General features: G+C 43.3%; 2 protein-coding genes and 1 long non-coding RNA gene across 17 annotated transcripts in view; 2 read left to right on the top strand and 1 right to left on the bottom strand.

Moving 5' to 3' along the window:
* The window catches only part of LOC108163638 (MAP kinase-activating death domain protein), a 28,069-nt gene extending 12,503 nt beyond the window's left edge, over nucleotides 1–15,566 (top strand). For 3 of the 13 annotated variants that reach the window (XM_033387588.1, XM_033387589.1, XM_017299052.2), the window contains 13 exons: nucleotides 39–89; nucleotides 563–953; nucleotides 1,023–1,408; nucleotides 1,476–1,961; nucleotides 2,357–2,473; nucleotides 2,755–3,012; nucleotides 3,094–3,333; nucleotides 3,401–3,673; nucleotides 3,729–3,896; nucleotides 7,496–7,504; nucleotides 11,252–11,324; nucleotides 11,413–11,459; nucleotides 12,875–15,566. In XM_033387588.1, coding sequence (XP_033243479.1) covers nucleotides 39–89; nucleotides 563–953; nucleotides 1,023–1,408; nucleotides 1,476–1,961; nucleotides 2,357–2,473; nucleotides 2,755–3,012; nucleotides 3,094–3,333; nucleotides 3,401–3,673; nucleotides 3,729–3,896; nucleotides 7,496–7,504; nucleotides 11,252–11,324; nucleotides 11,413–11,459; nucleotides 12,875–13,834 — 3,459 coding nt within the window. In that variant the 3' untranslated portion in view covers nucleotides 13,835–15,566. Of the gene's footprint in view, nucleotides 1–38; nucleotides 90–562; nucleotides 954–1,022; nucleotides 1,409–1,475; nucleotides 1,962–2,356; nucleotides 2,474–2,754; nucleotides 3,013–3,093; nucleotides 3,334–3,400; nucleotides 3,674–3,728; nucleotides 3,897–7,495; nucleotides 7,505–11,251; nucleotides 11,325–11,412; nucleotides 11,460–12,095; nucleotides 12,359–12,874 lie in introns of those variants that run through there. The other 10 variants (XM_017299058.2, XM_033387616.1, XM_033387592.1 and 7 more) reach the window with 7 other exon arrangements.
* A 573-nt stretch (nucleotides 15,567–16,139) lies between these two features.
* On the bottom strand, nucleotides 16,140–18,438 carry LOC108164939 (probable cytochrome P450 4s3). The gene is made up of 4 exons (XM_017300927.2): nucleotides 18,124–18,438; nucleotides 17,601–18,054; nucleotides 16,816–17,525; nucleotides 16,140–16,404 (listed from the first exon to the last, which is right to left on the bottom strand). The coding sequence occupies exons 1-4, from the start codon at nucleotides 18,272–18,274 to the stop codon at nucleotides 16,241–16,243; spliced, it is 1,479 nt and encodes a 492-aa protein (XP_017156416.1). The 5' UTR covers nucleotides 18,275–18,438; the 3' UTR covers nucleotides 16,140–16,240.
* LOC117186620 lies at nucleotides 16,404–26,346 on the top strand. 3 transcript variants are annotated; one of them, XR_004471605.1, is made up of 6 exons: nucleotides 16,404–16,630; nucleotides 21,079–21,259; nucleotides 21,331–22,229; nucleotides 22,298–22,926; nucleotides 22,983–23,697; nucleotides 25,253–26,345. It is a non-coding gene; the product is annotated as an uncharacterized LOC117186620 (long non-coding RNA). The 3 variants fall into 3 exon arrangements; XR_004471595.1 differs by having other exon boundaries at nucleotides 22,983–26,346; XR_004471596.1 differs by lacking the exon at nucleotides 16,404–16,630 and adding an exon at nucleotides 19,199–20,966 and having other exon boundaries at nucleotides 22,983–26,346.
* The last annotated feature ends 877 nt before the right edge of the window (nucleotides 26,347–27,223 follow it).

Genomic DNA, 27,223 nt, shown 5'->3' with positions numbered 1-27,223 from the left:
TATTGCACATTCCATGTGTCTACTGTAATGTACTGTAGCATGCGCTGGACGAAGATCTTGACGACAAAATGCGTCATACCTTCGAAAAGGTTGGTACTCCCCCGCAGCCCCAAAAACAGACCGAAAGAGTCAGACTTTCGCACAGCATTCAGTATGATATACCGCACACATTAAAACACCACATAAACGCCCTATATAATACTCGCCTCATATTGAATATACTCGTTAAATACTACCTGCTACATAGCGGTAATATTCGCCAGTATATACAGATAGTTTGGAACTCGAACCATACCAACACACATATCACCACCTCCACACATTTCACATCCCACATAAGCCCAGACCACTCTATGTGGTGCAGTGTCCATACCCATTTGATTTCGCCACGAATTATCCCCAGTTGCTCTTAGTGCCATCGTAGATGCCTGAACGTAGATCATGTGCAAGGGACTAGAGCTTTTCTTTGATTGCGTTGAGTGCTGTTCGATTTTGTATAGTTGTCTTTGGAGATTCGATTCGATTCGCTTCACTAATCCACTTCCCATACGATGATTCACAGTTCACGCTGCATGCAAAGAAGGCGGCCGGCGAGGCGTCTAAGCAGGCGCTGGAGGTGTCCAAGCAGGCGGCTGGCGTGAGCAAAAATACCCTTGAGGACCTCACCTATGTGGGCAAATCCACGCTGGGCGATCTAACCAAGACTGCCAAAGAGGCGGCCACCAAGAAGGGCATTATTAAGAACGAAGAGCAGACCGGAGGCTCTATGCCGCCTGGCGGCGGCGGCTCCAAGCCCCCCGGCTCCCAGATCGCCACCCAGAGGCAGGTGCAGCAGATTCCCGGAGGCGGAGGCGGTGGGAGTGGCAACAATTTTTTCTCATCGATTGGCAACGACTTCAACGGCCTAGCCTCCTCCACATCGACCATGTTTTCGGGCATGTTTGGGGGCAAAAGTAAGCTTGCAGCACTTAAAGATATTAGAGCCTCTTATAACCCCTCCTTCCACTCCGCTCCACCTATAGAGAACCAACAGAAGCAGGGTGCAGTCCAACAAAGACCTTCCAGTGCCGGCTTAGGGAAGGGGAAGTCGGGCATCAACTTTGATCCGTTTCCCAGCCGCAAGGGTCTTGTAGAGCGGACACCGCTGATCAAGCACTCTGGCCCCCGGCAGACGCAGGAGGAGCTCACGCGGCAACAGAACCAGGAGCGTTCGCACAGCAATGCGGAGAATCAGGCCTTCCTCAAGGATGTGACCAATCAGGTGCTGGCCGGCGAGGGTGTGGGCTGGCTGAAGCTCAATCGCTTCAGGAAACTCATGGAAGATGAATCCTATCGCACGCTGGTGCTTAGCAAGCTGAACAAGACACTGGACAGGAAGATAGCGCCCGATGATCACATTGATGATGTGGTAAGTCGATCTCCATTCACCGATATCGGAGCGCAATGAGTCGTAGCTAATCTGGCTTATATTTCAGTGTGTGACCAAGCCCGTGTGGAAGGGAATGCTAAAGTGCGTGCAGGCAATAGCCTCCGGCCTTGATGTCACCTTTGGGAACTTCGGTCTGGGAGGAATGGCCTCGGTGTTTCAGCTGATGGAGGTGGCCCATACGCACTACTGGAGCAAGGAGATCAATGACGGCAGCGACATGTCTTCCAGTCTGCTCTCCAGCCACGCTGCCAGTCCCCTGGGCAGCCGCGAGAATCTGCGCTCCCCCAGCTCCCCCAACGGCTCGCACTCGGGCCTGGGCAGCGAATGGGCCTCGCCCCAGGAGTCGCGCAAGAGTTCCACCCACCACGCGGCCTTGCCTTCGTCTCAGGCTGGTGGAACTCCTTCGGCCGCATCGCGACGCCTGTCGGCAGCAGACAGCCAGGATGGCCAGTCGACAACGGAGATGTTCAAGGACATGTTGTCCCAGAAGAGAAGTGCCTTGAAGAACATGCTCACCTCGTTCGACTCGGATGTGAGTAGGGTCCATGTAGTGTCCCAGTGTCCATCCATAGACCATTCCATCGAATCTTCCATCAGCCTTTAGCTTTTCGCCAATCTAGTATACGTTACACATAAGCTTATTATCCATGCAAAACTGTACATCGCTCGGTGTATATATCGTATCGTATATCGTAGAACTGCTTATCCGCATACTCAGTACATATGTAGCTATGCCAGTATATATCCATGTCCATATATATACGTATCTGTATACTTATATATACATATATATATCTCGCACTTCTCGCGGTTTCTACTGAATGTAGGCTTGCCTTGCGACTCCCAGTCCCCCGTCCTGTTCCGCTCCGCTCCTCTCCGTACCCAATTGTATTCGCACTAAATCTTGCGTGTTATGTCAATCCGTAGGCTGCTGGCTCTACGGGCGCGCTCTCTGTGGTCAGCGATCTGCTCCCAATCGGCAGTCTGAGCGTGCGCATGCCCTCCAGCTGCCGGTCCACGGTCTCAGACACCGAGTACGAAAATGTAAGTAATCCGAATACATACATAGATTCCCGGCCTGAGGTTTCGCCCTCTGAACCGATCTGAACTGATCTGACCCAGGCCCCAGGTCCCATGTCAATCAGTCAATCAGTCAATCAATGGTGTGCTCCGATATTTGAGTGGTTTTCCATCCCTCACTCTGGAAAGCTGCCTCGCGTTTCTCTTTCTTCCACAGCCCCCAGCCCACAGCCCACGCCCTTTGGTCCAACAGGCCAAAAAAAAAAACCTACAGCCACCTGACATAATCTTTAAACATTTCACAGACCACAACGTCGAAGGACTCGAAGAAGAGCGGGGGAAATCTGTGGTCGGGCAAGTCAACGCTCAGTGCCGGCTTCCGCTATACGGGCGGCCATCTGATCAACACCTCCTCATCCCCTTCGCCAGACAGCCCGAGAGTCTACCTATTCGAGGGGTTGCTGGGCAAGGATCGCTTGAATCTCTGGAACCAAATGCAGTTCTGGGAGGATGCTTTCCTCGATGCTGTCAGCCAGGAGCGCGACATGATTGGCATGGATCAGGTGAGATCGGGAATAGTCGGGAGTAACCGGGAAGCGCTTTTCCTCGATACAATATCTTATTACATATATCGCTCTACGCAGGGTCCTATTGAGATGATGGAGCGCTACAAGTCGCTGAGTGAATCAGAGCGCAAGCGTCTCGAGCACGACGAGGATCGTCTACTCTCCACGATGCTGTACAACCTGACGGCCATCCTTGTGATGCTCAATGTGGGAAAGGATGAGATTCGACGCAAGATCCGTCGCCTGCTGGGTAAAAGTCACATTGGACTGGTCTACTCCCAGGAGGTACACAATGTTGTCGATCAAATCAATAATTTGGTAAGCCTGCAGATGGAAATTGAATACCAAAAGGCCGTCATCCTTCAAAAATCTACTTCCCACTCAGAATGGAAATGACATTGACCTGAAGCCACTGGGTTCGAGGCTGCTACATCGGCAGAGCTTCACCGTCCACCAGGGCACCGATATAAATGGACCACTGCGCTTCATGGAGGTGCGCGACGATGGTCTGGTGTTGCGCTCTGTGGACGGCACCATTGTGGAGCGCTGGTGGTACGAGCGGCTGGTTAACATGACCTACTCACCCAAGACCAAGCTGCTGTGCCTCTGGCGACGCAACGGCGGCCAGACCCAGTTGCATAAGTACTACACGAGAAAGGTGAGTCCGAAGTCCGAGTCGGTGGATTCGAATCTAAAGTGTTTTTTGGCCCCAGTGCAAGGAACTGTACAACTGCATCAAAGATGCCATGGAGCGAGGTGGAACGCCCACCAATGTGCCCGAGCTGGGCGGTGAGTTCCCCGTGCAGGACATGAATACTGGCGAGGGTGGCCTTCTGCAGGTCTGCCTCGAGGGTGTCGGTTTGTTGTTCTCCAACAGCAAGGTAAGTGCTCTTCCAACTCGATATAGATATCGATCTCGATCTCGATCCACACACTCACTCACACCCACTCAGAAACGCACACATGGCCACACCGAACTCCTACTCAGTGAATCCACACGCGACACAGACACCCAACCACCCCACATCCATCTAAGTCCCGCCCCTAGATTTCCGATATCCGAACTCTCCGCTAGCTACTCTTTCTATGTCAATCACTCCGCATCTACGTACCCCCGACCAGACCCAAGAAGTTTCTCCCCCAAGAACCTGTAAAAGACACACCTAACCCTAACCCCGAATCAATACTCATATGAAAGCGCCTCTACAGACACTGTGTACCGGAACATGGTGTTGTCTGTGTCAACAGTCAGCGTCCATCAGGCCATTTACCAGTCAATGGGTTAGGGTTAACGGGCCAAATCAAGCAGCATGAAAACCCCTAAGCCATTTAATAATCTCGCATAAGACTTAAACTAAGACTTGGGACATCGTTGGGGTTCGTTGGCTCCATGGTGTAGTCGAAGTCAGGGTCAACATACACCATTCAACAGGCCAAGAACCCGACTGAAGCCTAAGCGGAAGCTGTTTAGGGACACTGCTAACGCTCCTGCTAGTGTCGCTGTTCCTCTCACTCGGGAACTACAGTACAAACTCCACATGCAGGATATATGTATGTACATACCCGCGGACTCATATTGGGCGTCCATTTTTCCCACTGCCTTCGTTTCAGTGTCTCGTTTCCAAACGTTTGTTTCGTTTCTGTTTCAGTTTCCGTTTCCGTTTTTCTTCCTATTGTTTTCCCTTTCGTTTAACGTTCAGTTCTTCGATTTCCAATGATTTCCCTGTTGTGTGTGTGTTTCGTCAATGTCCATGCAAGGACTGCATTAAAATCAAGGACCTTCTCAATATATATATGTTCATATGTATATATACATCAATATGTATTTATATATACATATATATATATATGTATGTATACAAATTCATATATACACATATATATATATATATATATATGTATATGTATATATTTATTTTGTTTGGTTTTAATTTCATGTTTTTCCAATATGTCTGTATAAATAGAACCATTAACTGATTGAACCAGAACAGACATATAGTCCAGTGGAACTGAATGTGTCCCCCAGCTAACATACTTAGCCTTGAATCTTAATATTATTCTCCTGAGCCTAAGATCGTGTGTGTGGCTGGAGATGTCTGGATAAGCTGTTTTGTCATTGGTTGTCCTTTCCTTTTGAATGTTTTGTTTTGTTGGGCCGTACCAAATCCAGAACCAGACCCAGAATCAAAACCAAAACCGGACCCGTTTCGGACTTCGCATACTACCCCACCAATCCAACCACCCCAAGCTAACCCCAACTACGTATTATACTTTACCGAACTCTCTATCTCTCTACTTATCACTCTGTCTGTCTCGCTCTCTGTCTCTCTTTCGTTCCGTTTGTTGGCTTTGGTTTTGGCATTTTATTTTGACTCGCCTTCTTATATATCTACTTATATTATTCCTAAGTCATCTTAGTCATATAATCAAAAAACAATAGAAAAATCGAAAAAATCAACCGAATCTCTTATCTAATCCAATCTCTTATCGATCAAGTAAAAGTATACGTGAAAGAACAAAAAAAAAAAAAAAAATAAAAATAAAATAAAAATATATATATACATATATCCAGAAAATCCATCTATTTATATCATACCCATATATTGTGCTAGTGAATGTACTGAATGCTATATTCATTATACTCTCTATTTTATTTATTATCTAACAGATTCAAACGATAAAAAAAACCATTTCTCTTTATTCTTTTAATTACGATTGACATTCTTTCGATCCTAACTCTTCGTTTGGTTACATATGCTCACCCACCGTTTTAATAATCTCTTATTCGCCTTGTCATTATGATTGTCTCTATTAACGATTGCTCTGATTAGCGATGACTCGATTAACGACTACCGATTAGTATCTTTCGTAAGCGTACTGCCATTTACCTACCCCTGTACCGCCACGCTCTTTAATTCCAATAGAAAATATCGAAATAGAAATGAACAAAAAAAATGTCCTCATCGATATTGCGTTGTCTTCAAGATAGTACCAGGGACGGCATATTCATGTACTACGTATTTTTAGATCAGTTAATTCTCGTGACTCCCTGAACTCCCTTCCACCATTCCTTCTTCTGTCTTTAGGCCCTGATGTCAAGTTGATTATTTACTTGTACATACATAACGAACACCCACTGCCCACTCCCCACCGCGATTTTTTGTTGTTTCTCTATAATCTGAAGTTTTTTTGTGCTCATTCGCTTTTTATTTCCCTGTTGAACTTCATCCTTGGATCCAAAATTTATATATATATATATTTATATATGTATATTATGAAAATAAAAAAATAAAAATGAAAATAAGAATACAGGAGGTGTTCTAAGCTGGTAACCTATGAGATGGTCCTTGTGTACAATCCTTCCAAACCGTTTCCTTCCGATCTTTGGTTCGACTCTGTTTTGGCTGATTTGCTTACGTCTTTAATTTAAATATCGCAAATGCTTCCTGATCTCTCTCTCTTTATTTATATATACACCTACATATTATATGTATGTATATATATACAAACCTCTCTCAATATCTTGCCCTGTCTCTCTTCTGTATCTTTTTCTTTTTGGTGCTAAACATACGATATATGTACAAGTTATCTTTTCATAAGTTTTTCGTAAGCTCAGCAATTTCTTCCGTACGTCATTTTCTGTTCCATTACCATTTCGTTCCGTTCTTATTTCTGTATCCGTATCGATTCTCCTCTGTTCGTTCTCTCTTTTTCTCCACCTTTTTGGATGATTTCCGTCCACCTTTTTCCTTAAGTAAAATAACCAAGAAAAAACTACAACAGCAAAGAAGTATTTTAAGATCCAGCAGCCATGTCGTCCTACCAATGATATATGTATGTACTATGTGTATCTCTCTCTCTCCTCTCTCTCTGTCATGGAATTCTTATGAACCCAAACCGAAACCGAAAAAGCAAGCCCCCAGATCGTCCCCCCGTCTAAGCAAACGACTCTAACATAACAAAAACAACAATCACATTTCATATCGTTTCTATTTAGTCTATCAAAAAAAAAAAAAAAAAAAAAAAAAAAACAAACAAACAAAAAGTATACTACAATAACTCCTTAATACCCAAACCGATTCGCCAGCAAATTAGAAATTGAAAAGAAACTAAAAAAAAGCAACAAAACTATATGAACGAAAAACAAAACAAGTTTTCTCAACTTTCCTTTTATAATTTTCTTTGTTGTTTGTTTAATGTTCTCTGTCGAACGTGGAACGCTGCACATTTGCTCGCTCTCCCTCCTTTGTGGACCAACCAAATCACGTTCCGTCTCGAACCGAACCGAACCGACCTGAACTGAAACTGAATTGAATTGAATTTGAATTGAAATATTCCAATGATTGGTCTACTTCTCAAACGAAAACAAACTTATCAAAAAAAAAAATCGCTCTAAAAATTGAAACGATAACGAAAAAACCAAATCAAACGAATCTATAATGAAAATACGATCTGAAAAATGTCTGAAAATACGATAAAGGATTTCGAGGTATTGCAATGAACAAATTTCTTCTTATATTTGAACTTAAATTTATAAGCAACTATTGTTCTTTAAATGCCCTGCTCCACCACCGCCCAACAACGCCGTCACCCAACACCCCACACACCCTCATCCGCTCCTCCATCCCTACACCCTGACACCCTCCGAACCCTTGCAAAAAACAAGAAAATATTTTCAGTTTTTCATTGATCATCATGATTTTTAACTTGGACTCTTTTTACGTTCGAAGTACACTTGATTTAATCCTTCACTTTCACCCACCAAACAAAAAAGTAAAAAACAAAAAAACAAAAAACAAAAACCCAATAAAAGTATACGAAAATATCTGATACTCGTATGGCATTCAACAGTTGAAAAACAAAAATCAAAAATAAAACCAAAAATTAGTAGTTGATATTGAATTTAAGCTTTAAACCGCAAATAATATATATACCATAATGTATATTATTTACATGTATCTTTCTTTTGTTCCGAACTCTCTCTACTCTCTCATTATTGAACTGTTGGTTGATTAGTTGGTTGGCTAGTTGGTTTGATTGTTGAACTGAATAGTGCATATGAATATTGAATATTGAATTGAAACTGAGCCGTACTCTTTCTCCGTAAGGCCTTATTCGGAATTGAATACCGAAATAATGCCAATGTAGTGATGAGTATTTCGTGATTTACAGCTTTTGAGTTTGCTTTTTTCTTCCCATTCCACCAGAAACATGCTGTCATTTAGTTTTAGTGATAGTATTCAGCGCACAACCACATGGGGCACACTCACCAGGGCCACACTGTCATTCGAAGTCTTTGAGCTTTCGCATGCCAAGCACTTGCCACTTGCCACTTGCCACTTGCCACTTGCCACTTGATACTTGCCACTAGCCACTTGCCACACTCACCACTTTACCACCAATTCAGATTTTCCCTCCTCGGGCTGGGCACGTACCTCACACACACATTTCTGTCCTTTTCTGTCTGTCACACACACACTTTACCCCGCATGGCGATCCCAGAACAGACCAGACAATATCACGCTTTCTGTTTGTGACATTTTGTTGATGAGCAAATTCCTGGATGTCGCAGCTCCGCTACAGGACACCCAAAAACAATTCCACCTGCTTACAGGATATACATAAATACAAATGTTTGAATTCTGACATTATTCGTAGTGTTGTTCTATTCCGTTGCTTTCTGTACTGTTCTGTTCCGTTAGTTGAGGCCCCAAAATCATATAGAATGACTCTGGGATGAAGAAGATTCGTTGTGAGTCCTTTGTGAGTATTAATAAAGTATGCGGAAACGTTTTATAACACTGCAATGCAGAGAATACGTAACTCGAGATGGAAGCTTTACTGATACTGATAACTTTGTAATGTTTCCTGGAGAAGGACAGCACAGACAGAACGATAAACGTCGGATTAAACGTCGGATCGTGTGTAGAGCTTGTTTCGCGAAAGTCTTCTTGGTTGACTATTGAGTTAGTTCTTCCACATGGTCGTAGAGTGGGCCAGACAATTCAATTAACCAACAATGGACAAACAAAAGTTGCTTCGTATTGATTTTTTTGATTTATGTTTGCTTGTGTAGAGAGTTTTTTGTATACCAACGACTTGAACACCAATAGTAGTTGTAGTTTAAAAATTAAGAAACCAATAAACAAAACAAAAATAATATCCAAAACCAAATCGTATCCTTAGAAACAAACAAAAAAACAACCCCCTTAGAAAGTCCTTAAATATTAATAAGAATATCGAAGAGATCACAAAAATTAGCAACTCCGTTTGAGACTATGGCAATCTCTGTCCAGTGCGGTTTCCTCTACTCTTTCTCTGTCTTTCTCTGTCTTTCTCTGTCTTTCTCTGTGTCCTTACTCACTATCATGCTCTGTCTCTATTTCACTCCATTCTTGACTTTTTCCTCTTGCGTTTTCCTCTTCTGCCTCTTCATTTCCTTTGAAGTATCGCTAGCTAGTGCATTAGAGCTAAATTTAGCTAATTTAGATCTGAATGCTCATTTTCTGAGCCAGCTTCACTTTCATTTCCATTAGCATCTAATATATGGAAGTTTTTGTGCTAGTGCCACATGCTGCATGCTGTTACATGTGTTACCTTGTGCCTAAACCTTCACCTTTCCCTTTACCACCACATTCCTCCCTATCCTTATCCCTATCCATATCCCTATCCCTATCACTATCCCCAACCAGTCTTACACCTCGTCTGGACAACGACTAACGTATTGTGAGAGCGACTGTACGCAACGATCTCTCCCCATATATATTTTTCTGCCTTCAGCGCCTCCCGACTCTATCTTCCCCAGTGAAAGCCCCAGGAGATTGAGAGCAGCTTGGTCCTGTTTAAATGCCAAGCGTTCCAGTCCCTGAAAAGCCTGAAAGCCTCCCCCTGCTAGAAATCCATTTAGAAACGAAACAAAAATTTGGTTTTCTTTTGATTGTGTTTCGATTTCTTTTGTGTACTTGTACTCATAACTTCTCTAGTGACACATATCCACACCATGAAACACACACACTCTGTAACACACCACAGACTGTAGTCAAATTTAGATGATTTTCTGTTTCCATTAGTGCCGATTATACAGGGATTGTTCTGGTGAACCTCTGTATATGCTTACATACATATCTATGTATGCCTTCGTATCCGATACCTAAGCTACTTAGTATGCGACCATCTCACAAGTGCTAATTAGAACCCAAAACAAAATATAAAAAACAACCGAAAAAATTATATAAATTCCGTAATCAATATATATACATACATACATACATATCTATCTACATATATACATATGTATAGTAAAGCGATATGTGGAGAAATATATATTTTTAAAGTAAAAATCAGTAAACCAAACAAATTAACAAGAAGTTTATTTGATTTTTCTGCATTCTCTCTCTATATCTCTATTTCTCGCTCTCAATCTCTGCATCTCAGTCTTAGCTTTTGTTCCATACCGTTTCATTTCATCTTGCGCTCCATCTGTGTCGGTCTGTTCAGTTCTGGTTCCTTATGTTCCCTTTTGTTCTGTTCTGTTCTTTTCCGTTCCGTTCCATTCCGTTCCTTTTCTCTATCTCCTATGCACTAATAACTGCCACCACACTAGATGCATGTTGTGTGTATTGAGTACTTACATACATATATATATATATATATATATATATATATATATATATATATATATATGTAGATGTCGTTGACTGCACTTGTACCTAAAGCTTCTCACGCCCTGCATGATGATGAGTGACGGCCCATGTGCTTGCGTATCACTAAGTTTTTGTTTGCCTGCTTGCCTGTTTGCCGCGTGTCGCTTACAATTTTATTTCTTTTTTTTTGTTCCGTTACATTAAGTTCCGTTTAATTTCGTTGCGTAGCAGTACGTTTGACCCACACGTCAAATAAAAGAACCAATTGAAAGAGAACGAAAAACGTTACCCCAATGCTATAATTTATCACCCGTGTGCGCTACCTCTATCTTCTGTACCTCCCTCTACATATCTGCCTCTTTCTCTCTCTCTCTCTCTCTTTGTTGAACAAAGTTTTGTGTGAAAGCTTTTCGGTTTTCCGCCTTATCATTTGCATTTAGTTGGATTTTGTTCGGTTCCGTTTCATTCTGTTGCGTTACGTTCCCTTGCGTTACGTTCCAATCTTGCGTTCTGTTCAGTGACGGAGCCTTTATCCGAACCGCATGTGAACCAGCAAAGCTAAACTAACCGTCTTCTCCCGACCATAATTTCAGTTCTTTGTGCGGCTGGACCACATCCGCAAGTGCTTCACCCAGAAGGGCGGCATATTTGTGCTGGAGGAGTACAGTAAGTACTGTATACAAGCTAACCGATCCGATCTGGGTCCGCCTCAGCCGCAATACAACTGATCAAACTTTTGCTCTTTCACTTTCAGACCCCAAGACGCGCAATCTCATCCAGCGGAAGTATCAGTCGAGCATGGTAAGCGAAATGTTTCCACCATGATTCACCACATGGCCACCACATCCGTCCAGCACTCTCTACCACCATCATCCACACCATACATCATCATACGCACTCTGTTCTTCCTTGAGAAGTTTTGTTTATTGGGCGACTGTTTGTACATAAACTTGCTTGAGCATCGTTCAATCAATCCCACGCACAAGAAGGGTTTTCTGTGATCCAACCTACTATGTATATTTACTGTATAATAATTGCACATTGAAATTGAAATGCACCAAACAGTTTGTGTATGTACCATATTAAGATAATCTGTTTGATTTTTGGTTTTCTTTTCTTTCCATTCACGTCTTTCGTTTGTTTTTGCATTCGTTTTCTTTGTGAATATATTTCTATGTAAACTACAACAACTACTACTACTACAACAACAACAACAACAACAACAATATGCCTGCAACAACCACAACACATACCAACCACTCTACTATACTCCACTCCACTCAACTCCACTCAACACAACTCGACACCACACATCTCATTAACAATATCATCGAAACACACACGACCTTTCACATCGACTCAAATAAACGTGAAACTGAATCCGAATCCGAATCCGAATTCGAATCCGAAACCAACCCCCAACGAATCAACACAAAGGCGTCGGAAATAGTCTTGAGCTTCCATCGCGTGACCTCCGTGCAGTTTGCCTACATCTGTCATCTGAAGGGGACCCGAGGTACAGTCCCCTCCGCCCCCCAGCATGGGACCCAGAGAGCGCTGGCAGCCAAGGGACAAATGGATCCAAAGGATGGATCGTTGCCTGTGGAGACCCAGTACGAAATTCCAAAGTGAAAATGTGAATTGAATGCTGCCTTAAAATCTGATGTAAATAAATTCAACATTCGTTTTATATACTCTTATCTATAATTGTATCTTCCTACCTCCTCCACAACAACAACAATCAAAACATATTCCACAAGAGCAGGTTATACATATGTACATGCATACACAGTGTTGTATCACAAAGTTCGGGCGAAATGATTTTTTGGTTCTGACTTTGGCTTTTCGTTTAATTTTCGTTGAGTTTTCCGTTGCATTGTCGTTGGCCATTGCTCCAAAGAGTGCATGCTTTTGGTCGGCTTTGGTCGGTTTGGTTCCACTTGCGTTTCCGCTTCCGTTTGCGTTTGCGGGAGCCTTTTGCTTGTTTATGCCTTGTTGTGTCGTGCAAGCACCACTGCCACTTCCAAACCACCCAGCCACCACCACCAACCACAACTGACACTGTTCATGAAAACACCTCAGCCACAGCCACTGACACAGACACAGACACAGATACAGACACAAGAACCAACCACTAGAAGAAAAGCTAAAATATAACTTATACGCCCCTGCTTCCCCGCCGAACATCCACCATCCGCCGCCTCACCATTTGGCAGTCCGACCAGATCTGCTATTCGGTGCTGTGTGTCTTCTCCTACGTGGCTGCCGGCCAGGACCAGAAAAAGAATCCAGTTGTAATCACGCCCCAAATCCAGGACATACACGCCCAGCAGAAGCAAAAGCACCAACAGCAGTCGCAGCAGCAGCAGCAACAGCATCAGCATCAGCAAATGCCACCAGCCACGGCTCCAGCTAATAGTCACGCCCAGAACCGCAGCAGCGGCAAGCAGCAGGGCGGCAACATCACCATTCGGCACACGGTGCCCATGCAGAAACCGACAATCACCATGTCCACAGTCCAGCCGCAGGCCAGGATGCCCTCCACAGTCACAGTGACTGCTGCTCCAGCTCCAGTTCCAGCTCCAGTTCCAGTTCCACTTCCCACACCCACTCAACCCACCACAGCCACAGCGACAACCACAGTGAGTCCCACGCCTCATGGAAAGTTGCCGCAGTTGCCGCCCCGTGTGCCCTCACAGCCTTCGACGGAAAGCCTGGCTTCGATCAGCTCACCGCCGCCCAAGCAACGACTGGGTGGACCGCCACCCGGCCCCCCGCCGGCCATACCGCCCCGGACGGGGGCCATTGCTCGCAGTGGTTCCGTGCAGGCGCAGCAGCAACAGGCGACGCGCACCTTTGTGCGCCAGGCCTCGGCCAATTCGACGCCGCCGCAGTACACTCCCCAGCCGCCGCCGCCCTTCGTCATCCCCAAGCGGCACTCCGGGCTGGCCCGCGCCTCCACCCTGACGGGGGCCCAGTCCAGCTCGCACCAGCAAGCGCAGCAGTCGCAGCAGCGCGCCAGCTATGGCAGCGTCGCCGCTGTGCTGCAGTCCATGCCGGAGGCGGAGGCTGGCCCTGGCTCTGGCTCTGGCTCTGGCTCTGGTCCCGGATCCCCTTCCGGCTCTGGCTCTGGCTCCGTTGCGGGCCCTTCGCCTCAGGCCCACCACAAACACTGACGAAGGAGTTCATTTTTCAAATTCGGTGGCGGCGGTGGTGGCAAGGGCGATGTGGCTGCCGGAGGCGGAGGCGGTGGACATATGGGTGAGGAACCGCATCCACACCCCCACAGGCGAGACGTATGCCGCACCATATGTATACCCTGGCTGTGATCCGCCAGCCAGGACAGCTTAGATCAAGCCTAGAGAAGTTGCATTCGCATTGCAGCCACACTTAAAGCTCCAGACTCGTTTCACTATAAGCGCGGAAACTGGACTAACGCAGGCTGCTCCTGCACCCAAAAAAAAAAAAGATTTCACATTTTTGCAATACTACTGATTCATTAGCATTACCTGCAAGGCTACTGAAAGCTCGAATATATGTATTGTTATAACGAATGTATAACTTGAATATGTATATCCTCAAGTATCCTTGCAGAACCGATAACACATTCCTCACATAAGTTTCCAATGTTTTCCAGCACAATGTCATTTCATTGAATTGCTCTTCCTTCAGTCTGCAAGTATGCCCCAAGCGGACCCCATAAATACACAACATGTCTGCTTAAGCACTCCGTTGAGTTAGAACAGCCGAAACTATCGTCAGTCACAGTTCCAACTGAACTTTCAACGATTCCTCAAATTGATAAATCGCGAGAACAGATTAAAGTTTCACACCCTTTTCTACCATCTGCACGGATATATGCAGTATCTAATAAATAATTATTTTAATATATGTACGTACAGCTCCGATATCCCTAGTTCCAATTGCGGAGCTCCTTTTTTTGCAAAATTTGTTGATCACAATTATAGATCAATTCCTTGTTCCATCGGCTCTTCGTTAATGTAGTCTGCCAGTATACTAAAACGCCTCAAAGAGAGCCGTTCATAGATGTCAAATGTTTTATATATATAAGCAAGAAGATACATACATATATCCCTATGCAAATCTTAACTGTATTTATCGAACATTATTCTAGCCACAATCATATCATTAGCCGCCACTAACTATTCCAATACATACATTGTTTCCTGTTCAGCTTTAAGGCAGCAACAAAGCCGAAAGCAACAAAAATTAACTCGCTTACCATGCCAGCTATGGATACCTATATAGATATATACATACATATATAGAACAGGACTTGACTTCCTTTCGGGGAATATTTGTATATTGAGGGCACAACAGAACAGAAGGAGGAGGTAGAAGGTAAAAGTAGAAGAAATTACCAAGCTAAGCTGTAAGAATAAGAAAAAACTAAAGGCAAGTGAGGGCAATCTAGGTAGGAAATGTAGCATACGAATACGAAGGAAAGTAAAGCAGAAAGTAACGGAAGAAATACCATGTGTATGTGTATGTACTATATCTACTATACCAATCAATCAACTACTTGTATGATCAGACAGCCAGCACAGACACAGATACATCTATTTATTGTAAAGGAATTTAACTAGTTATACTATAAAAAAGTGAACAAAAATTTGAGCAAAGCGAATTTTGTCCCATGTTCGGATTGGACCGGTTCGGATGGATTGGATGGTAAAATAGCTTAAGGAATTGTCAGGGAACACACAAACAAAGAGGCGAGAGGAGGAACAGACAGAGGGAGAGGACCTTGGAGAGCAATAAGTATGTCTATATACCTAATATACAAGTAAATATATATACATATACATATATCTATTTTTTGTTTCCGAGAGGACAACACAACTGTTCGTTGGTTTTGGATGTTAACAATAATTAAAACCGAACCTACATATATATAAACATATATATATATATATATATATATATAAATATATACATGTATGCGTATACCTCTATCTGCGTGTATATGTATATGATCGATTGTATTTTCCATAGTTCAAAGCGAAATAAACAAAACAAAACAACATAATTGAAATAATCATTTCCTCTAGTCCAAGGTTGGGGTTCTATAATTATGCTCTTGACCCACTGATACCCCACTGACCCACCCAAAGTCTCATTTGGAGTCTCAGTGGTGTTCAGAACTGCTCACGATCCCTGATAGCGAGTGCTATTTGCATTTCATGTTTATTATACCCGACACTCAACGAGTATTGGGGTATATTAGATTTGTGGCGAAAGTGGATGTGTGTAACGTTCAGAAGGAAGCGTCTCCGACGCCAGAAAGTATAAATATTCTTGATCAGCATCGATATGGTCATAGAACAGCGATACCAAACGACATAAAAAATATATTGTATAAATTATATAAATCATAAGCTCACATATACATGTACTGACTGAGTACAGGGTATAAAGAAGAGCCGCGGCCTTCGCCGTGGCCCACGACGTTCCCCCTCGTTATTTTTAGACTTTTTTCGTTTTATTTTAGACTAAGGCCAGAAGCTAATAAAGCAAATACAAGTACGAGTTGAAGCTTGGGGCAGATGATCCGAGATGTTTCAGTTGTGGCTTCGTGGCTGTATGCGCAGTCGGACCCCGTTGCCACTCTTCATTACCAGCTCTGCCAGGGGAATGGGCTGGTGATCCTCATCGGGCATAAACTGAAAGCTGCGCAGGAGGCTGGATAGCGAGCACTTGAGTTCCAGCATGGCGAACTTTTGACCTGAATAAAGCATATAAGAAATTGTCGACATAAGACCATAGCGAGTACTTCGACCTTCATCACATCCGGTACTCTGATTCCCTCATAGACTCTCATTGGTCGTAGATTGAACTTGAATCTGAATTAGATATAACGAAACTCTTTGGAACAGTACTGGCATGGAATCGCCATCGAGCACATCAAATCAGTGAGACTGTCTGACGCGACAGTGCCTACTGATCCGAGTGTGAGTATTTTGATTGGTACATCAAATATTTAAAATTGTTGAGGTGGGGTTCGATCTTGACAGAGATAGCCTGCTGAGATAAGATGTAGACAGAGACACGAGCAAGCCTAGCAGGAATACTCTCTAAGTACCGGACACAGTGATGCCTCAACCCCCGGTCCACTTCCCCAAGTGGATGATCTTACCTATGCAGTTTCGGGGACCCGCACTGAAGGCGGCAAAGGCAAAGGGATGCATCTGCTTCTCGTTTAGGTAGAAGCGATCAGGATCAAAGCGCTCTGGATCCGGAAAGTTGTTGCGATCGCGATGCAGCATGTAGATCAGACAGTTGACCGAGGCACCCTTTGGTATGGTGTGCTTGCCCACCTGTATGTCCTCGAAGACCTTGCGCGAGAAGAACGGCACAGAGGGATACAGTCGCAGCGTCTCCTTAATGATCGCCTCCAGGTATGGCATGGATTCCTTCTCGCGGCCCTCGAGATCGCGAGCCTCCTCGTAGGCACGCTGCTGCACCTCCGAGTGCTTGGAGAGCAGACTCAGGGCGAAGGCTATGGCTGAGCTGGTAGTATCGTGTCCTTCGAACATGAAAGTATCTACCTCTTCGCGAATGTCGCGGTCGCTGAGCTCGTCGCCGCCCTCCAGCTGGGTGAGCAGCAGCATGTCAAGGAAAGCCAGACGCCGCTTGCTGCCCACATCGTCCTGTGCGGCCTCGGTCCGTTGCTGCAGCTGACGCTCCTTAACCAGCTGCTCCCGCCGCAGGCGGATCACGCGATTGGTCTCGTCATGCAAAACGCGCAGAGCGCCGTCCCGCTCCTGCCCCGCCTGGGTGTATTTAAAAAAGATGTTGAGGCGCTGCCAGAAGGAAAAGCTCTGCTTGTGCATCACCCGGCAGATGCTAGTAGGGGAGAGGGATAGTCCAGTCAGTTAAACTAACATTCAGGCTAGTTAAGGGATCGGTAGAACTACTCACGTCTGGACAGCCTTCACATACTCGGACTCGCTCTGCAACTGGGCATGCTTCTTGATCCCCATGGCCGTCTCGCAGATGGCGTCCAGGGCAAAGAGCGTGATGTAGGGATAGATGTCGAAGGCCTCGCCATTGGCACGCTCCTTGAGCTGGCTCACCAGGATCCGGCAGTTCTCCTCCATCGGCTCCTTGAACTCGCTGAGGATGCGGAAGTGGAAGCCGGGGGTGAGGAGCTTGCGGCGACGGTGCCAGGACTCGCCGCCATTGGTAAGCAGGCCCTTGCCCAGCCAGGGCTCGAGGAGTGCGTAGTTGCGCGACTTATAGAGCAGGGAGTTGTTGCCCAGCAACTGTCTGATATCTTCCGGGTCGCTAAACATCACCATCAGATCCTTGCCGAACCAGATGCGAAAAACGGGCCCATGGCGTTCCCGCAGCTCCTTCAGCCAGTTGAGGATCTCTAGGGAAAATAACGTAAGGATTAGAGTTCACTAATAGAGCTATCTAAGAACTCCATCCAAGGACTCACCTCCCTTCTTCACATTGGCTATCAGCTCGGACACACTTGGTCCGGGCAGGGTCTTTGCGAAGCGCTGCAGTCTCAGGAAAGTGAGGATCTGCGGGAGGTATCGCAGGAACAGCGCCCACAGGGCGAATGCCATCAAAGCCCACGTATTCATCGCGATATCAATTAATAAAAAAATGTACTCCCTTTACTGATCCTCCGGCTACAAGTTACGAACACTTGCTAAACAAAAAAAATATATAAAACTTGGAGTGTTAGTCTGACAAGTTTGCTATCTGCTCGGCAATAGATCTCGTTTGCAACTAATTCACAACTAAGAAAAATTACTTCGCAGCTGTCTCGGCAGATAACAGAGCAAGCCCCAGCCCCAGCCCCAAATCAAGTCGCACTCTGGATGCCCTCCGCTTCCGTTGGGTTAGGAAATATGGGCGGAAGTTTTCACATTTCACCTAGAAACCTACTCGTATCCTACAGAGATCCAAGATGTCCATGCTATCCAAGAATGTGGGAGCCGTGTACTGTGTACCAAGAACTCCCAGGGAGATTTCCAGCATGCAAGTACATGATCTCTATACTTTATCTGCAATTAAAAGTTATTATTGTAAGCGTCTTGGCTTACCCATTTAATCAGCTTAATCATTGCCGTCAACAACTGAAAATCAGCTGAGAAGGCAAATAACATCCGCTTACCGAGTGATCGTATTTTGGGCGCTTGCCGCCAATGATCTCTGGCCACTGGTTAATTTTCAAAAAGAATTGCAAGCAATCTTTTAAGCAGAAGAATAAAAGCCACCACAGCCACATTTGCTGTGATATTGCGGAGGTGAATGTAATGACCGCAGATTCACCTATGCCCAACCAGGTGTAGGTAACCGTTTGTAAAACTCAATGATCACTCAATGATAGTGCACCGCACACTTGACGCGAGCTATCATTGCATCGCGTTCTGATATGGCTGCATTGTCAGGCCCAAAAACGAGTTTTACGGCAACAACAGCAATCAGGTTGACGTTGACCCACATAGAACATGTGCATCACATACGTATATAAGAATATTAATATAGGCATGCGTACACTCGTGTATAGTAGGTAGAGACGACTATCGTCTGTGGCATTACCATAGAGCTGGTCAGTTTTCAATTGCGTTCGTTCTGGATTGTGATTAAGACTGAGACAACAAGTTAGATATTTGTATTCCTATTAGAAATGCCAAGTGAAGTCGTCTGATACTGCACAGACTTGAGTGTAATGGCCCGCCTTTAAGCATTATTCTTTAATATTATCTCTGGCCTGAAGTATTAGTGCTTGTTTTCTATCTTATCGCAGCTGTAAAACGTTCGTCTCAAAGTTCATATTTTGACTACTTGCATATACGAGTATGTATGTGTTTTATTGGACGGTGAGACCCAATGGACAAAGACTACGACAGCTTATACATATGTACATCGCTCAAAATGCAATTGAATTCGCGACCCTTTGGCCACTTCAAGCTTCAGTTCAGCTGGGAATACTCCTTCCACACCTCCATCTATTGCAGATGAAACATCTGATTGACCGCTTGAGGGGCGTAGCGGCGGTAGATAGACAGCGGCTTGTGCCTGGGGGCCGACCGACACGCAACGCGAGCCTCCTTCGCAGCCTCCTGCGGAATATCTTCAGTGAGTTCCGTCATCGTTACTTACTCGGAAATTGCTCCAAGGAAATCAGGAGTTCTTGCAACGGATGCTGTGCATCAGGAAGTGACAGTTCCTCCGGCAGCAGTTTGCGTACCTTTTCCTTTACAACTTTCTGCTTACCTGAGAGCTTCCCAATTCTTCGCAACAAAGGTCAGCTTCCATGTCAGTGATGCATGGTCGGCTTTCCAAGACACCATATCGCTTTCGGTCAGGCTGGTGCTGCCCTTGCTAATACTGTAATCATCATGACACTTTCCTTGCAGTAGTTTCCGGTCGGGCCCTTCTCTAAGATACTTGTACGTATAATTGCGTGGCTTCAGGAAGATTCTATTGCTAAAGAATAGAACTACCTGCCATGTCGTATAGTGCATTCAAGTTATTTGCCTTTGCCTTCACCTTCTCCACAAGTGTCGAGTCTCTATATTTTATTTATAGATAAACGAAATGTATATGCAAGGCGGCGCATCATTTCTTAAGTATTTTGGTTGCCGAAAACGTCCGACAACTTTAAGAAAATCGGCAACAAGGCTACCGGGATGGAAGGGATTAACAATAGGGACAAGAAACGCTCGTCATCAAGAAGGTCTTCAAACCAGGCTATTGCTTCACCACCGGTCCCCAAGGTGCAGGAGTCGCAAGAGTGTCGAGTCGCTCAAGGTGGGTGCTGAAGTGATGAACACACTAGCTGGCATGTCAACAACGGGAGTGCCTTCTGCCTATGCGGGCTGAAATAATTAAATAATAATTAGAACCTGCGAACTTCCTCCAGAGCGATTTTAACATACCAGTTTTCTTTAGAAGAAGTTGAATGTGCCACATTTATATAGAAGAAATTGATATCTTAGGCTTGGGTTTAAAGAAAAAAGATAATAACAAATCTATGCCGCGAATTTCGGGTGCTGTCAACTGATTGCTGATTGTGCCATTCACACAAAACCCTTCAATTCTAATTGCTGCCTTGGCAATGTGAAGAAGTTATAAACAAATTAGCTGTGGAAGTGATTATAAAAAAGCGTTGGACGAGCTGCCAACTTGTGCTTTTAATACTACTAAAAGGCCATTCACACAAAACCCTTCAATTCTAATTGCTGCCTTGGCAATGTGAAGAAGTAATAAACAAATTAGCTGTGGAAGTGATTATAAAAAAGCGTTGAAAAACACGCGTCTCAGGTGGGATTTCCATTTATTTTAGATATATCGATGTTTCACCAATACTATTTTTATACCCTGCGAACTTGAAGCGTTTTGAAATTACAGTTCTGGTCCTTTTGTCGCTTTCCAGCACTGGTAATTTGTTGCAAAAACTGCTTCACTTGCCCAAAACGCATTTTCCAATTAAACATACCGGCTCTGCAAAACTTTGAATCGATAAGGATGGAAAAAAGACAAACATTGCCCCGCAGAAGCCTTGAACATTTAAGTTACCAGGAATTTTTTTGTCTGTTGCGAACAAGAATTCAGTGGTGAGTACTCTTTGACTCTTTATATATATGTAATTAAATTTCGTAATATTTGTACGATCATCTAACTTTAGAAGAACTCATTCTACAAAATAAAACACTTCTACGGCAATAACCAAAACATCGAATAGTAAGATCTCCGTTCAGGCAACACCTGCAGAAGGCAAAGAAATGCGTTCGATGACCGCCACCTTTCACAGCTCCTAAAAAGTATTCTAAAAGAATTAAATACTGTGGCCTAAAGGTCTTTTCCTCAGACAGTGTACAAATTCTACTTGTCCCCTGGAATTCCTTACGTGCCAATGCCATTGACCAGGATGGCCATGACAGCAGTAGAGAATACAAACCATCGCTACGCGGTAATCTTTCGAGATCTCCAGACTCTGTTCTTGCTGTCGTTGCATTTGCAGAATAGTAGACATGGACTCGTTGTCGCGCTATCCGAGATGGTGGTGCAGGGCCCTGTACGATGGAGAACTAGGATTTAGTGATGACGCCTATGGGGATAATAAGCATATATCACGCAGGCCAGTATTTGTAGATGAGAACTTCATTCGACCAGTTCCTGAAATGTTTTGCCGACCCGTTGGTGGCCTGCGAGAATATCGGATTCTATATGGTTTGCAGCCTCAACGAGCAGACCTCTATCGTATTGAAAAAGCTCTTCCTAACGTCGCACAATACTTTTTATTGGACCTGAAAGATGCAGTATGTTTATACAAATTGAGTAAATGGTCAACTTGGAATGCTCATTTCTCTTAAAATAGACATCCGATATTCTCGAAGTTTCCATTTTTGGAAGTTCTGGAAAGTTCTCTACCAGATGCGTATATATAAAGTATCCAAAGTTCCCCTTTTTTTGGATCTTCAGTCCCTGTACTTCCAGCGCTCTTTGGCCCGGCCCCGGACACCCATTGGTTCTGTCACTGTGCTCTCGATCCGAACGATGTCGGCTGTCGCGGTCATAACTATGGTAACTTATCCCCAATAATAACTTAGAGGGCATTTATACATATGTATAATAATCTCTCTTTATTACAGGTTTTTTTAACATCAACCATTACGAAATAATGTCATTTGAAAAGATATAATCATACACAATTTTAACACTGTCCTCGACTAAAATTCGCACTTCATTATAGCTATGGCTAACTTCAGACGACGAAAATTCCATCGTCGATGAAATTCATCCTTAACAGCTTCGAGCTTTTATACAAGTCCTTGATTTTGTCTAAATTTAAATTTTAGAGATATGTGTGATAGTACTAGAATTGTGATTGCGATTTTTACATTACTGTTTTCCTGCTATGGACATCCATATGTCCTTCAAATAGACAATCAATAATTTTACAAAGTTTGAATAACCCCGTCAGGTTTAATTTACGTACATACATAAATGTAAGACTGTATACATGGCCATTGGCCAAGCTGTTTATTTCAATACGTTTTTGATCTACAGTTATTTTTGTTCTGTTTTGGCCGGTTTCTATACAGTATATCTGTACTACAACCAGACCTCCGATGCCAATTGGTTCAAGGTGATCTTCGCTATCCCAGTGCTAAGCATAGTGTCATACTCAATGTGAATTCGATCAGGTCTCAGTCGCAGTTCCACGTAAAAGTCGTAAACCGAGTCAAAGCCATGGGAAATGGCAACTGGAGGTGCAATGGTAGGTACCCTACATAACCCAATATTTGTACCAAGATTATAATTACTCAATTACAGCTCAGTTCTGGGTGTTCTTCCCAGAATTCTTCATCGTAGCTCCGATGCCAATTAGTCCAAGGTGATCATTGTTAGTAAGCATAGAGTCGTACTCGATCTGAATTCGATCCATGCTGATTAATGAAAAGCGGTTGACACGAAATCTGCCAAAGCTTTGGAAAATAAAGCAGGCTGGAGCTTCTGATTTCCTTCGCGATGCAATGAATGTGAAGGTTGATTTTCATTCACCTTGAGGAAAGAAGTGCCCCAACGGCTTCTCCAAAAGCTAAATGAAATGGGAAACTTTTCCTCGAGACTTCGTGGTATATGATCAGTCCATGGAGAATATTATGGAAACAAACTGGCGGACAAGAACTTACCCACTCCCGGGTCAAGTCGCAGCAGCATAGTAAAACCATTGGGTAAAAATATTCGAAAAAACCAATTGAATGGCGAATAGCCAAATTACCAAAAGCCATAGTGATTACTGGACAAAAAACCAACGAAGACCGTGGAATAGCTAGGTCGGGCTGAACCGAACCCGTACCGGTCCAGGTCAAGGTCGAGTTGGACTGAGGCTTGAAACTCGGGTGTGGGCCAAAGGCAGCACGTCGACGTCAGTGCAGAGTGGGCAATGCCCCAGCCCGAAAAAACGATCCAAGTGTATATACAAGGCAGTCCCTGTCGTGGTTACCCCAACGGATTGCGCACTCGGACGTGCCCGCCTAGCCGACAGGTGAGGGCCCTATCCATATCCATCAGCAGACAACCGGCTGTGGGTGGATCACCCTTAAGTAGATTAGATCACCCTGAACCGCTTGCTAAACCTCAAGTTTTGGCATAATTGAATGCAGCTGCCAGAACTTGGCCAATCTGATTGCCAAATAATACAACTGTCAGCAGAGCTCGCCCAACCTTGGCATGCGAGCACAAGTGCTGAGGACGGCACAATCCAAAAACAAGCCGAAAAATGCAAACTCATGATACACTCTCTGGTTTGACCTCATCCCACCGATCTGAAACTGTTTGCGATCAGTTCTTAGATCACCTCTGCTTGAAGGCCGGGCCAGAACCTGTTCAGACATAGCAGATTCTGGCTCGGCCCTTACATGGCAGTGGGGGTGGGAGCGGGGAGAGTTAGGGAACAGCACACAAGCCGGAGTCCAGAAACAGAATTTCGCATAATCAAGAGGTTCCGAAGAATCTGCCGTGTCATTGTTTGTGGACAAATATTGACCGAGTTGTTGCTTAAAATGTGTGCTAACTCGTTTACATATCTATTTTTCAAGTCTCTGGACTGGACTTTGGTAAAAAATATTCGCTCGAAGAAGTGCCCTAACCATCTGTTGACGCCTGCAGAACTATCCCTTAACAAAGGTCGTTTTTTCCTCAAAATACTTTTTCCAGTGCCCCATTATGGGACTCATAGAAGTAGATTGCCTTTGCACTAAAAACGGTTCATTGCATTCAATTTGGTCCGTCCAAGATGGTGGTGGTGAGCACAGGAAGGTAAACATGATAGCGATACTTAAATAACTATGTACATACATATGTGCATTTGTTCGAGTACATGCATTGATGGTGATGATGATATATACGTAAATAGAACTAAGTATCACCGTATATAAAGTACATATACTTCTTGCGGCCATTATGACAATGAACACTTAAACAGACAGCTATTGTACATACATATGTATATCTAAATCTGCTCTTTAAAGCTGAGCTTGAGATGGTGATTTGCTTAAATTCAAATTTCTACCTTTTAAATAGAACCAATTTTTATAAACACCATTAAAGAAATGTGTCAATGACTTGAGTCAACTTTTGCTAGCCAGACAAAGCACAAATACACAGACGGACAGATCGCATAGACCTAATCGGAATGACTCTACACTACCGTACATCAGATACGCACACAAACGCATCTTTTGTTGAAATATTTTAATTTGTTTTCAATTCATTTGCATTCGATTTTATCAGAGAACTAAATTTCGAACTAACTAAGATGAACACTCATTTGGAAAGGTTTACAAATATTTTCTCACTTGTTTTGGCTCTCGGAAGGAGTAGTAGGCACTAATACAGGTCCTTTGTGGCATTTCGCTCGCTTTAAAACACCGTTATCATCGATTACTGTTTTATTTCTGGATCAAATTCATATATCCATGATTCGTTGCCTGTGTAGATCTTATACTCAGCTTTTGAAGCGTATACAACCGTATTTTTGGATAATTTCCTTAAACCAATCGACACGAGTGCCTTTTTTGACCGATTTTCAAATTGTGTAGGATCCAACGCAAAAACACACCGTTTTTACCCGAGGCGATCATGGAAAATCTTACTGATGGACGTCATACTAATGCCCAAGGATGCCTCAATCTTCCGGTATCTTCCACAATATTTTTTGGCACAACAACTGGTTTAAGACGACCTTCCCGGAATTTGTCCTGCAACGAAGGACGTCCACGATTTAATGCGTTGCAATAAAAATTAAACTAAGCTTGTCTAAGAGTTCTTGGCTTAAGAATCCGCATCAAATACAGTAGAAAATCGTGACACGGACATTTTCATGTGGTAATTTTCGCTTTTTCCCGAAATGAACTTTTATTTTGTCATTTATCATTAAATTCATTTAATTTATCGTTAAACGATATCAAATGCGACCTCTACAAGAGAAAGGTTTATGTAGGCTTATCACAGGAAAAATGGTTAAACACACTTAATCCCGCCGGGGTCATCTTTTGGTTTTACATTGGAAAATGCATCGGAAAGCGCCACATTCTTAGATATAATGTTTCAATGTGCCATTTCCCGCTTTTTTAACCAACAAAATGAAAGCTGCATGTTTGCGATATAGGTATATGTACACTAAAACCTGGAAACTAAATAAAGTTAAATAATACGACAATAAACTTATCCAAAACTCAAAAAAGGAATGCAAAAACTTCAGAAAAGTAGACATTCATAGATTTTATGTAACTCAAGAACTTAAAGAAGTCTTACTATAAGATGAAGCTACGAAAACGCAAATGATGAATCAATCTACCAAAAATTGTATTGATAATTCAGAAATCGAAAATTCAACATATGTATTGGTGGAGGCGATGTGGCTCCTTTTACAAGAAAAGAATTGGCGGTGAGTTCGACATGGTGTGAGACGATTTTTAAGCCCAGTATTCAACAGTCACAGTCACTTTTTAACAGTTCAGTCTGTTAAAGTAAATAAAAGGCTGTATAATTTTTCGAGTGTTCATAAGATACATAAGAAATGTTGGACATAAGAAATTTCGATGGCTACTGACCAAGAATTTAAGTACATATATGTATATTCAAGAAAAAAGTTTTCCTTCTGCCGTAAACTTAACTTAAGATTTAAAAAAGTATGAATAATTCATTTTCTTAGTAGCTTTGCCTAAAAAATTTAATTTTTATAGTTAAATATGTATAACGTTCTAAATAATTAATATTCTCAATTTTATAATGTAAGGAAGCACGGAATCAAAATTTTTGTTCTTTTCTCTGTGCCCTAAAAAGGAATAAATAAATAAAATTTATTATTGCGAATAAAATTTTAACTTTATAAAAAAAGTTGCCGTTTCTATTATTTTTCCGTTGCTATTGCATGTACATATGTATTTACTATTCGTGCCTATGTATGTACATATGTATGAGCAGAGGAAGATGAGTGGATGGGCGTGGCTGGCGTTGGGCTTCAGTAGCTTCTGTTTGAACTGCTTAGATTCGAGCGGCTGATCGACTGCCAAGCAACCTTTGGCTTCGGCACATGACGACGAATCGTCGCACAGTGGGGCCTTAGGCAATTTCAGCTTGCTAAATTAATAACTTCTGAACGATTAAAGATATCATAACGAAATAAGCTCCATTTGAAAGGAAAATCTTCCAAAGTTATTATCTTAAGTCTCTACGGGTACGAGTATATGTTGCTACGATGTTTAGAAGCTCTTAAATAAGTTGTCACAGTTGAACTTTGATTCCGGTGCATATTTGCTTATGTAAGACATTTTTTTTTCAAATTTTTTTTAAATGTTGTTTTTTAAATTGATTTTCAATTTTAATTATATTGAGATTCTATTGCATTTTAGATTTTTGAAAGCTTTGGCAATTCTCTATCAGATTAGCATATTCATATTATCCAAAGCGCTCAACAGATTTTTTGACTTTGCCACCTAGTGGACACTCGGCCACGCCTCAATGCGTCGATCAGTTCCGGGGACGTACAGAAGATCTCCTCTAGTCCC

The sequence above is a fragment of the Drosophila miranda genome, chromosome XL (genome assembly GCF_003369915.1).
Source record: "Drosophila miranda strain MSH22 chromosome XL, D.miranda_PacBio2.1, whole genome shotgun sequence".
Lineage (NCBI taxonomy): Eukaryota > Metazoa > Arthropoda > Insecta > Diptera > Drosophilidae > Drosophila > Drosophila miranda.
This window is presented reverse-complemented; position numbering and strand designations above follow the sequence as displayed.